At 44.7% G+C, this 13,286-nt stretch overlaps 2 protein-coding genes across 2 annotated transcripts; both read left to right on the forward strand.

Annotated features, from left to right (window-relative positions):
• The first annotated feature begins 314 nt into the window (after positions 1-314).
• On the forward strand, positions 315-2,072 carry LOC101161319 (saxitoxin and tetrodotoxin-binding protein 1). The gene is given in 6 exon segments (XM_023959570.1): positions 315-528; positions 933-1,078; positions 1,166-1,260; positions 1,449-1,574; positions 1,650-1,769; positions 1,899-2,072. Coding segments are annotated over 6 exon segments (660 nt in total). The 5' UTR covers positions 315-408; the 3' UTR covers positions 1,952-2,072.
• A 1,511-nt stretch (positions 2,073-3,583) lies between these two features.
• On the forward strand, positions 3,584-12,796 carry mindy1 (MINDY lysine 48 deubiquitinase 1). Its single transcript, XM_004073735.4, has 13 exons — positions 3,584-3,714; positions 4,330-4,372; positions 4,728-5,088; positions 6,327-6,572; positions 6,664-6,869; positions 7,019-7,076; positions 7,291-7,355; positions 10,169-10,327; positions 10,394-10,496; positions 10,780-10,922; positions 11,000-11,194; positions 11,270-11,440; positions 12,224-12,796. Exons 3-13 carry the CDS (start codon positions 4,734-4,736, stop codon positions 12,287-12,289), a joined length of 1,767 nt encoding a protein of 588 aa, XP_004073783.1. The 5' UTR covers positions 3,584-3,714; positions 4,330-4,372; positions 4,728-4,733; the 3' UTR covers positions 12,290-12,796.
• Positions 12,797-13,286: the final 490 nt, after the last annotated feature.

Below are 13,286 nucleotides of genomic sequence, written 5' to 3' on the forward strand. Positions count from 1 at the left end.
TGCTCCCATTCATTCTGACTGTGCAACGTCAAACTGGAAACAAACAGACAAAAATTGTTCCTAATGTTACTGAAACAAAACCACTAAAAAAAGAAATATGTAGGGTTTCTGTGTAAATTTGTCATGTGCAGCTCTGACCAGGTGATGCAATCTATGATGCATAGTGGTTCAAGCTGTCTTTTTCCTTCAGAAAAAACAAAATTGATGCATTTCTCTCAATCACATCTCTTTAAATATTCTCTGAGTAGAGTCACATTGATTTTGTTTGTCTGTTTGATCCCATTAATCATTGGCATTTCGCTTTAAGAAGTGATTTGTGTGTACCGAGAACACACAAACTTTGAGTTGACCCCATTACAGGTTTTAAAAGCTCCTGTCAGTGCGGCAGAGTTTCTGTGTCTGATAAAGATGAGTGCAGAGAAGATCTCAGTGCTGCTGCTGCTGGCAGTGATCGGCTCACATGCAGCTCCCAACGCCTCCGAGTGTGACGGTTTGACCAAAAGGCTGCCGACAAAAGACCTGAACAAGGCGAGACAAGGTGAGACATGGTGAGGGTGAGACGCTTTCATGAGGACATCGTGGCGGGGGAAGTTTGACGGCATGATGGATCAGCAGGTTATGGAGATGTGTTCTGCAAGTGTGAAGGAAAGATTGAAGGAGACGTTTGAAGAGCTCATCTTCTTTGACTCTTGTGTCTCGCTGTGGGTGGTGAGCAGGTGGAGGAACATCTAGAGGTGGAGGTTTGACTGAGGAGGATAAGGATAGATGGAGGCAGATGATCGACTGTAGTGACCCCTAAAAGTCGTGCTCTGATGTGCAACATTTCCCTTCATTTGCTCCACAAACATTTCAAACTTTTGTGTTTTTTATTTCATTATTAAATTCTAACATGTTCTCAGCCACTGATTCAAACACGCCTTTGCTTCATGCAGATTTTCAGGAACTGGGTTCTGGTCTGGGGCGTGTCCGACCATGAAGCAGTTGAAGCTTTGATGCCAAATGTCTCCAGCTCACACGTGGAGTTTAAACCCCTTCCAGACAACAAAACCTTCTCGTACATCAAGAGGACCATATTCCAGTGAGTTCTGCCTCTGGAACTTAAAGCGTATCATTCCATGTGACGTTTCCTGTTGATGTGACGTCGGTTTGTGTTGCTTTTTCTCAGTCACAACCTTTCTTCCTGCACTACGAGCTTCATCAATGTGACCGTAACATCTAATAATGACACCGAGCTCCAAACCCTGCATGCTGTCAACATCCGTAAGTGTCAATAAAGACGTTGTGCTCGTCTTACTCATTGATTCATCTATTAGTTATTTAGTTTTTTAATAATAGTTATAAAACATGAAATAAACAAAAAGGATCAAAAACCGGTGCTTTGGCTCTTTAATGACCTAAAAAGAGTTGTGTACTTTGTCCACTACTTTTTTTGTGTGTTTGTGTGTCAGGAGTGGAGGAGGACGGACAGCCTGTGGAGTACAATGACACCGGAGCTGTGGACTTCTATGAGCCCTGCTCTGATTGTTTGTTGCTGGTTTACAAGTGCTCAAGATTTCGATTCGTGCTCAGCTACAGTAAAACCCATGTTCACACTGAAAACACACATCCGGTTTGACTGTTTGATCTCACTCTCATATCCTGTGAGTCAGAGTAAGAAGGGTCACATCAGGACGTTGAGCAGCACAAAGCCGCCCATGACGACCACAAGAAAGTCGCTGAATGTCTGGGGTTCCCTAAAAAGAAGCCGTACGTCTATGACAGAGTGGCTGGTGAGTGTCAACCACAACACGGAGAGGACAACTGAACAATTGGGGCACAGTACTGGAAGAAAGGACAGTAAAGGCATTTGTTGTTGTCAAAAATAACTAATGTTTGTTTGTTTTCTTCTATCAACCCAGACTTCTGTCACAAGAAATCTGCTCCAGAAGCAAACCCTGATAATCATTGTTAGGAGGAACGTTTTAACTTTTATCATTAAGAAGCGTTTGTAATAAAATTTTAAAAAGCAGAAAAGTGTAATGAAAAGTGTGCTTGGATTCTCAAAATAAAAAGAGCTGCTTCTTTTAAAATGCCTTTTTATTTCATATCTCATGTTTTATTTATGTTTTTTGTTGTTGCTAATAATTCCCGTTCTTTTGAGACAAAATACATATTCAAAAATAACAGTCTGTCATTATAGATTTGGAAAATAACAACATATACAAACTGCACTTTAAGATCCACTGAAAAAAGTCACACCAAACTTGGATATTATATTCAAACTGATTAAGAAAATAGCAACAACAAGTTTACTTGGTCTGTAATGAAGTGATGCAGTATAATTGAAGTTTGCTTTTTATATACTATCTATATATTGTTCACTAGAAATGTTCCAATTTAGTCTGAACGAGTTGCTCACGTTTTACACTACATTTACATGGTCTCTAGTATACTTGCTATACTTATACTCATGTATACCTAATAAAGAAACCTTTATTGTACTTTTTGCTAAGGGACCATCACCTGACTGTAGCCATGGTGGAAAAAAAATCAAAAGTCTTTTGTCACAGTCCATAATATAATATTTCATCTTTTTCTATGTTGCCTCGTCAATTGTATGGAATGAAAAATAATCATAATTTAAAGTTTACATACACCCGGTTCAAGTCCTGGCTGGGGGATGTGAAAAATCAACATCAATGGGGGACCTTTCTGTGTGGAGTTTGCATGTTCTCCCAGTGCATGTGTGGGTTTTCTCCGGGATCTCCGGCTTCCTCCCACCGTCCAAAAACATGCTTCTTAGGTTAATTGGCAACTCTAAATTGTCCATAGGTGTGAGTGTGAGAGTGAATGGATGTGTGATTGAGGATATTCCACCCTGCGACAGACTGGCGACCAGTCAAGGGTATCCCTTGCCTACGCCCAAGTGGCCGGGATAGGCTCCGGCAACCCCCTGACCCCGAAAGTGAATAAACGGTCAAGAAGAAGAATGAATGAATGAATGAATGAATGAATGAATGAATGAATGAATGAATGAATGAATGAATGATAAATACAGATCAAACTTTAAGTACACTGCCTCACTTTTACTGGTAAACGTTTTCTTTTGCTAAGGGGTTACAGACACTTTAAAAAATTCCACAAAAGTTGGACATTTTGTTCACAATTATTAGAAGAATACTTATATAGAAGAACCCAATTATCACAGCTACATTGAATTAAGAGATACAGTACAATTATTACTGTAACTTAACATAGTAGAATGACCATGGAAAAATAATCAGCTTAAATTTTTTTATTATAGTCAATAATGAAATATGAATACTTTGTTTACTTCATTTTTAAGTTGATGATGAAACAAATAAATCAGTTTAAATTTTAATTTAAAAAAACTTTTTTCAGACTAGTTAAAGATGAGGTTTACGTGGAAATATTTTAAATTTGCGAGTTAATTTACCCAAAAAGAGTCTTAAATTGCAAAATGCAGTCATATCGTTTTTGAGGTTGATGATGGTGTTGTTAAAGGTTTGTCAACTGTTGTTTTAAAGGTTTTCACGTAAAAACTAGTAACGGAAGTGTGACGTAAGGTGACCGGATGCGGCGTCACAGGGTCTTGTTGGCAGTGGGCGGAGTCTACGACCTGCCTGTGTGCCTGTCGGAGAAGAATGTAAACAGCTAGAATGATTGTCCAGAAGCTAGCGTCAGCGTAGGAAACAGACCTGCAGACCCCATTTGGTAAGTGCGGGCGTTTTCCGCTGTTTTCAGGCAGAAACGCAGAAGAGTGCGCTGCATTTTTGCGCACTTGCTTCAACGAGGACGTTTGAGTGTTTTCATAAAACTGACTCAGCGTAGTTAGCTGGAAGAGTTAGCCCAAAAAAATGTTTGCTAGCACGGAGAGTTGTGTCAGAGCAGAAAGCGGCTTACTGCTGAGCTGTCAGTTAGTGCCAGGGGTCCTGACATACTTATGAGATGACGGCTGTTGTTGGCGGAAGCTTTGATAAATAGGAGTGACGCAGAGTTTCTGTTTATGGTTTTCTATCTGAATGAGGTGCATTGTGGGATACTTGACATACAGCTTGATTGACTAAACGCTATTTCAGAGATTGCTGTAAGTACTGGTCCTTAGAAATATGTTGATTTAAGCGAAAATAAAAACTCTTGCGCATTTTTTTCGATTTTCTCCATCTGTCTACAGTGAACAACATTTAATAAAATACCACGTTTTCTCCATAATTAGGTTGTATCATGGCCACCTGACAACAAAAAACCCTCTTATGGTGTGTCATGACTTATGTATATTTAAAATATTTATTAAAATACTCATGTTTGTGTTGTTTTCTTTCTCCTCAGGTCTGGCAGGATATCTGCAGGCTGCATATCTTGGAAAGTTTTGGTCTGTTTGGTGTATTTAGCCGATTTAATGCCCTATTTTCTTGCTCTTAAATCTATGAGTAAAAATGTGGGCGTGGCCAACATTTGACACTGTGGTCATGCTGACTTTCCAGTAAAATGTTAGTAAATAGTGACCACACCTGCTAAAAATACAACCGTTTGAGAAGTGTTCAGTGTCCTTGTAGTTCTTGATGTTTTGTGGTGACCATGTCTCCTTAGTGCCAGATGTTGGCTGCTACTCTTTAAAAAAATAAATAAAAAGCCATCTGAAGGAATCGCCACCCTTCATGGACAGGGTTTTACTTTGTTTTTGTGAAGATACCGTTGTCTTGTAAAGCCTTGGCATCTTGTTACAGCCAGACATGGCGGAATCCAGCTCACAGCCTACAGCGACGGCAGACGTCCTGATTGATGGCAGTCTGGACGGGTCGCCTCTTGGCGTCTCCAAAGGACTGATTGTAAACACGACAAAGGAGGGAGCCGGCGCCTTAAGAAACGAGGCGTCAGCGGCAGGGCTGCCTTTTGGTGACAGGCCTTTTGCCGCTAGAGTCACAGACGAAGAGGAGGAGGCCACGCCCACACCGCCAGAGTCATCGCCGAGTCTGTCGTCGGAAAACGAGACGCTGACCCTCATAACCACCACAGAAGAAAGAACTCTATCAGGGCTCCTTAAGCAGAGAAAGCCTGAAGGAAGAGCGGACACGGACGGACACAGAGGTAGAGCGGTTCACCACCATCACACAGCTGTCGCATACATTTGCATCATATGTACATGTATCAATAAGACAGAGAACCACATGCAAAAAGCAGATGTTCCTAGAAACGTATAACAGCTAGATAATGTTTGTGGTTTTACTAGTAACAATGACCAGATTTCTAGTGTCTGTGACTTTCTTATAAATAAACAATGTTTTGGAAAACGCCACCAAACAAAAACTAGATCTGCTGTTTTTGTCGTCGTGTTTGAGTCGAGCTTCGATTTGATTTTGTGATCAGAGCGCTTTCTGATTCAAGCAAAATCGAAACATGATTTTTTTGTTTTTGTTTTATTCGTTTTTTGAATTCAGGAAGCTGTGGTGCAACGGCTGCCTTCAATGGGCTTTTGTTTCTAAAGCATAGAAGCTGTTCTGAGACATGTTCACACAACAGACACACAAAACAGAGTCACAAAAACCCCCCATTGTACAAAGTAATGAATGTGATTCCTGTGTAAATACTTTTACAAACTACATTTTAACGTCTTAAACAGTTCTGGGAAGGAAAGTGTTTTATTCTCCTTTTAATTTGAGAAACTTTCAGTTAAAATAAATGTTATAGTTGTTGTATTTTGACCCCAATAGATCTTTTGACTCCTGTTTTCTTAAATACAACTTGCGGCTAATTTGGGTGTTTTTGTGTCGTATTTTTGTCCCAAGCTTTTGCAGCCTTTTGGACACTAAACCTAAAAGACACTTTAATGAAAACTGTGTTTTTAACACGTTCTTGTGACATTCTTCTAAATATGGAGGGCAAATAGAAAATTAAGCTTCAAATTGCATTTCTGAGTATTTCTGTTTCCAAATCGTTGTGACTCTGGAGCAGAAGAAAAACTGCCGATTACAAAAACGTATTTGTGTCGTAGAAAATCCGCAGGGCGGGGCTTTAACCCCCCTGTGGGGCTGCGTTCTGCAGCATCCACTCTCAGACAAATAGATCGTCTTTGTGTTCCTCGTCTGAGCTGGAATCTGGATCTAAACTGTACGATATTGTTATTTATTTCTTTACACAAAGGTTGATGACGTTCTTGTCATTCCAGGTGAAAGTTGTTGCTCGTTTGTCCGAAATGTTTTCTGTCAAACGTGTTGGAATCTGTTCCAGCTGAACGAATCTCTACCTTTAAGTCACTCGGACACTGAAGGGTCTGTCTTTTCCAGCGTTTGTCTGAGAAACGTTCCTCTTTCTGTGTGTGGGTGTAGATGTGAACCTGGAGGAGAGCTCCTCTGTGCTGACCGAAGGCGGCTCCGACGACCAGCGGGACTCCACCGACTCCGCATCCTTCTCCATCCAGAGTCTGGAGTTTTCCGACGGACTCCCGGCTGCGGGGAGCTCTCTGGACATCGAGGACGGCTTGTCTTCGTCCTGCCCCGCTCCGGGGGTGGAAAGCTTCCCGGTGTCCACGGATGTTCCCAGCCTGAAGGAGGATGAAGCACCGGAAGCTGCAGGTGAGGGTCTTCCTCTGATGCTTAAGGGACTGTCTTCAAACCTGTTTTCAGCCTCAATTGAATCAAAAACACTCCTGTGCTCTGCATGCAGGGGGCGCCGTTTTAGCCGCGACCGCTTCTCCTCCTCCTCATAGTGATGCAGCGGCTGCTGCTGCAGAGCCCAGACCCCCCATCCCTGCGTATTACCTGGTGAAGTGGATCACATGGAAGGAGAAGAAGACCCCCATCATCACCCAGAGTGAAAACGGGCCCTGCCCCCTGCTGGCCATCATGAACACGCTGTTTTTACGCTGGAAGGTAGAATTCCCGTTGGGACGGATGTTCGAGCTCAAAAACGTTTTGGTTTAGCCGAACTGAAGCAGTATTTAAAAAACCAATTTCTAAATGAAATTATTGTAAATGAACAGATCCTGTTTCAAATCATTGTTTGTGTTTTGCTTGTTTAGGCAAAGTTACCGGCTCAAACTGAAATGGTCACAACTGAAGAACTGATGGCTCACCTGGGTAAGGAACGGATCGGCTCACCTGTTCAGACTACAAAATAAAAGACCGAGATAGATTTAAGAATTTTGTTCTTTAGAGATATCAAACTAGTATACTAGTATTTTTCAGTAATATTTTACCAGGAAAACTGATATCCACAACCATATATATATATATATGTTTTTGTCTTTTTTTAGTCAGGTAATTGACTCCTAAAATGCATTTTATTTTGTAGGAGACTGCGTCTTATCTGTCACGCCAAGAGAAAAGACGAACGTGATGGAGCTCAACTTTCAACAGGTACACGCGCCGTGACACACGTGCACACACAGTGACACATGCACACAGTGACATTTGCACAAGCACACACAGTGACATGCATGCACACAGTGACACACGTGCACAGTGACACATGCACATGCACACACACACACCGACATGCATGCACACAGTGACACACGTGCACAGTGACACTTGCACATACACACAATGACACCCGTGCACATGCACACACAGTGACCCACGTGCACGCACAGTGACACACGTGCACACTGACACTTGCACATACACACACACACACACACACACACCGACATGCATGCACACGGTGACACACGTGCACAGTGACACTAGCACATGCACACACACACACCGACACGCATGCATATAGTGACACACGTGCACATTGACACTTGCACATGCACACACACACACACACCGACACGCATGCACGCGGTGACACACGTGCACAGTGACACTTGCACATGCACACACACACACACCGACACGCATGCATATAGTGACACACGTGCACATTGACACTTGCACATGCACACACACACACACACACCGACACGCATGCACGCGGTGACACACGTGCACAGTGACACTTGCACATGCACACACACACACCGACATGCATGCACTCAGTGACACACGTGCACAGTGACACTTGCACATGCACACACACACACAGACAGGCATGCACACGGTGACACACGTGCACAGTGACACTAGCACATGCACACACACACACCGACACGCATGCATATAGTGACACACGTGCACATTGACACTTGCACATGCACACACACACACACACCGACACGCATGCACGCGGTGACACACGTGCACAGTGACACTTGCACATAGACACACACATACCGACATGCATGCACACAGTGACACACGTGCACATGCACACACACACACCGACACGCATGCACGCGGTGACACACGTGCACAGTGACACTTGCACATGCACACACACCGACACGCATGCATATAGTGACACACGTGCACATTGACACTTGCACATGCACACACACACACACACCGACACGCATGCACGCGGTGACACACGTGCACAGTGACACTTGCACATGCACACACACACACCGACATGCATGCACTCAGTGACACACGTGCACAGTGACACTTGCACATGCACACACACACACCGACACGCATGCACGCGGTGACACACGTGCACAGTGACACTTGCACATGCCCACACACACACCGACATGCATGCACACAGTGACACACGTGCACAGTGACACTTGCACATGCCCACACACACACCGACACGCATGCACGCAGTGACACACGTGCACAGTGACACTTGCACATGCACACACACACACACTGACACGCATGCACACGGTAACACACATGCACAGTGACACTTGCACATGCACACACACACACACTGACACGCATGCACACTGTGACACACGTGCACAGTGACACTTGCACATGCACACACACAGACACGCATGCACACGGTAACACACGTGCACAGTGACACTTGCACATGCACACACACACACACACACCGACACGCATGCACGCGGTGACACACATGCACAGTGACACGTGCACATAGACACACACATACCGACATGCATGCACACAGTGACACACGTGCACAGTGACACTTGCACATGCACACACACCGACATGCATGCACACAGTGACACACGTGCACAGTGACACTTGCACATGCACACACACACACCGACACGCATGCACACAGTGACACACGTGCACAGTGACACTTGCACATGCACACACACACACACACTGACACGCATGCACTCAGTGACACACGTGCACAGTGACACTTGCACATGCACACACACACACCGACATATATGCACACAGTGACACACGTGCACAGTGACACTTGCACATGCACACACACACACACACTGACACGCATGCACTCAGTGACACACGTGCACAGTGACACTTGCACATGCCCACACACACACCGACATGCATGCACACAGTGACACACGTGCACAGTGACACTTGCACATGCACACACACACACTGACACGCATGCACACGGTAACACACATGCACAGTGACACTTGCACATGCACACACACACACACTGACACGCATGCACACGGTGACACACGTGCACAGTGACACTTGCACATGCACACACACAGACACGCATGCACACGGTAACACACGTGCACAGTGACACTTGCACATGCACACACACACACACTGACACGCATGCACACGGTGACACACGTGCACACCGACACACCTGCACATTTGATTAGTTCTTGCTCACTGAAGTTCACCTCTGCAGTTACTTTAAGATCTTTTCACATTTGTTCTTTTTAACTTTCTTTAAATGTTTAATTTAATGGTCACTCCTTTAACTACAGAGCTATAGACATAACATAAAAGAGACTAATTGTTCATAATTGGCACATCAGGTTCTAAATTTTCACTGCCGCCTGGACCCGGAGGACGGGTTACGGTTAACATGTTATGGTTGACATGTTAACCGTAACCTGTTAACTGTTGTTGTTCTTAGTACATCTGCTAATAAATTAATTAATTTGTGCCAATAATTTAGTATTTTGTGCACACAAATAAGTATTTTAGCCTCATGTTTCTACTACCAAATTGTGGCCACAAATTATTTATTTAAAGGAACAATCTTTCAAACACTGAGCCGTCCAGGGCTCTGGATTTAAAATGTTTTCTGTAAAGCGCTTTGAATCGTCTTTGTACATCAAATGTGCTCAACAGAAAGACGAGCGTCACGCTGATTTATTTTTGCTTGATTTCATTTGCGTCCACAGAACATGAGCGACGCCATGGCGGTGCTGCCAAAACTCTCCACAGGCCTGGATGTGAACGTCCGCTTCACCGGAGTCACCGACTTTGAATACACACCGGAGTGCATCGTGTTCGACCTGCTGGACATCCCGCTGTACCACGGCTGGCTGGTCGACCCGCAGGTAACGCGCCCGCCGCAGGTCAGCTCCTCCTGGACGCGGCTGACTATTTTTTTTGACCGTGTTTAGAGTCCAGAGATAGTCGCTGCTGTGGGGAAACTGAGCTACAACCAGCTGGTGGAGAAAATCATCGACTACAAACACTCAGCAGAAAGCAGCAGAGTCAGTGAAGGTAACACAGTCCGACAGGGATGCAACAAAAACACATTTTACATGAAAAAGGCAACAAATATTTGTTCATTTCGTTGCTCCTTCAAGTGGGACTAAAAGTAAAAATAAAACGATTACAGGGCAATTCTTTCATAGTTAAACTATCATCTCTGTATTTTTTTTTACGTTTTTTATCAGTAAAAGTAAAATATTTACCATGTTGTGCACATGAAGGAGAGAAAACTGATATTTATGTTAAAAATATCGTCGTTTTGCGATGACCTATAAGCGGTGCGTCTGTGTAGGTCTGGTGGCAGAGCAGTTTCTGGAGTCGACGGCCACCCAGCTGTCGTATCACGGTCTGTGTGAGCTCAACACCACCGCCAAAGAGGGAGAGATGTCCGTCTTCTTCAGAAACAACCACTTCAGTACCATGATCAAACACAAGGTGGAGACAAACGCACGGTCTGGAGGCGGAGCTCAGGCGGAGCGGCTCCTGACGCGGTTTCTCCTCCTCCTCCTCAGGGGGATCTGTACCTTCTGGTGACGGACCAGGGCTTCCTGCAGGAGGAGCGCGTGGTCTGGGAGTCTCTCCATAATGTGGAAGGAGACGGGAACTTCTGCGACTCCGACTTCCGGCTGTGTCACCCTCCCCAGAGGACTGCGAGCGGCGCCCAGCTGCAGCCCAGCGTGCAGGAGCAGCAGAGGCAGATCGACCAGGTGAGGCCACCGCCGTCAGACTGAGGAGTGGCGGCTCTGCAGACGCTCGCTGGCTCACCTTGTTGCTGGCCTCAGGATTACCTGGTGGCAGTGTCCCTGCAGCAGCAGCAGGGGGATGCGCCCGGACCCCTCAGTGACCTGGAGTTGGCGAGACAGTTGCAGCAGGAGGAGTACCAGCAGCAGCAGGAGCAGCAGGAGCAGCAGCAGCAGCAGCAGCAGCAGGGACCGGTTCAGACATCACAGCAGGTGAGCTCACGGCGGAAACAACAACTGTTAGGGAGAACCTGGATCGGCAGCCCCTGGCGGTCCAAACAGGAAGTACCCGCTGGCTCCAGGAAGCTGGAATCCCGTAGACTCATTGCATTTATCAAGTTATAAAGTGACCAATCAGATGCTTCAATAAAAGTAGGCGGAGCCTACTGAGCTCCAACGTTCAAAACATTTAACAGATTTCATGTAGCCCACTTTGAAGTGGTAGGAGTGTGGCCTTCCAACAAGCTCACTTCTAATTGGTGGGACTGGTTGCCATAGAGATTCAGACCAACTTGGACCAATCAGTGGCGGCCTGTGGCTCCAACACTGCCATGAAGCCGTTTGCGTGCAACTGGAGTAATTTTTAGCTTAGTTTTCTTTACACTGGTCCTCCATCAAAAAAAAAAAAATGGCAAAAGAACGAGTTAAAAACACCGTTTTCATCTGAGTGGGTCTTTGATTTCATTTCAGTTTGTTAGATTTACACTTTTCCAATTAAAAAGAAAAAAAAATCAGTAAAAAACTTATTTTTTTTAATCTCGGCTGACATTCCTTCACTACAGTGTTTTATTTTGAAAGGAAGTCAAAAGTTAAACCATTTCCTCTTTGTTTTATCTGTAGTTTATTAGTATTTCTCATAAGTTACACTAACAAACACAAAGCAGTGTCTTATCTTAAAGTCTTTGTGGCTTCCACCAGGTTTTCGTCGGTAAGAAAATTAAAGGTTGCGGACTCCCGTCATCCGTTTATCATTTGTTTGATTGCTGCTGTCCGCAGGTCAGAGGTCAGGGGTCACAGCAAGCCAGGAGGCGAGAGAAGGACTCCGACTGCGTGGTCCTCTGAACGCCGAGGCGGCCCGATGCCAAACCCGCAGTGCTTTCGTCTCACGGGACGCAACTTTGTGCTTCTGGTGGAACGTCTAACCAATGTCGTCTTTGAAGGGCTTCGCGGCAAACGTCCTCACCCGCTGCTTCCAGACGGTTCTGCTCCCGGTCCAGACCTCCGGGCGGACGGGAAATTCTTTCAAGCAGAAACCAGAAACAAAAAGAAGCTCTTGTTTTCTGAGCTGTGACCTTCTAGGGACCAAGGAGTCACTTATTTATTTAGATGATTTTCTGCTTAGGAGTTTTCTATAAAAAGCTCTCAGGCCAGAATCCCCGTTTCATCCCGGAGGGTTTGCCAAAGATCCCAGGCGGAGCGGAACGTGACGGACAAAGATTATTCCAATATTCAGCCAAACCAAGAATCTCCTCCATCAGGAGGATGGAAGCGTTGCTTTTTTTTTTTTTTTGTTGAAATATATGTAACTGTTCTGGAACGGGATGCCAATAAAGTTTTGGTGTTTATGCATCAGCGTATGTGGAAATTCATCGGAATGCTGTCATTGTTTTCGCTCTTTACCAAAAACACGTCATCTGGGATATCCAAAGGAAAGTTTCAAAATTATGGGATGGACACAGAATCTGCAGCTTGGCGCTCGTTTTGTGGCAAAATGTGACTTTTCACACAATAGGAAAAGAACATTTTGGCAAAAGTTCACACCCAAGGAGCCAGGGTTAAGTCTGCAACCCCAGCCAAAGTTTAATCGACCTTTGACCCCAGGAAGAGGCCAGCATCTTAAATTTAAAAGAAAAAATTACCTTTAAATGTAATTTTTAGAATATATCGCCTCTAAACTCCTTGAGCATCACTGGGAAGCGACTTGGGGACAAGATTTTTAAAAAAGTTGGTTTAAAAGTTTGTAGATTTGGAATGGCGATAGCGTGGCGAGCTCGCAAAAGGTACACTTCTCCAGTTTAACCAGAATATTATGAAAGTTCAGAACATGAATATCTGGCTC

This window comes from Oryzias latipes, chromosome 11, assembly GCF_002234675.1.
Source record: "Oryzias latipes chromosome 11, ASM223467v1".
Taxonomy (NCBI): Eukaryota; Metazoa; Chordata; class Actinopteri; order Beloniformes; family Adrianichthyidae; genus Oryzias; species Oryzias latipes.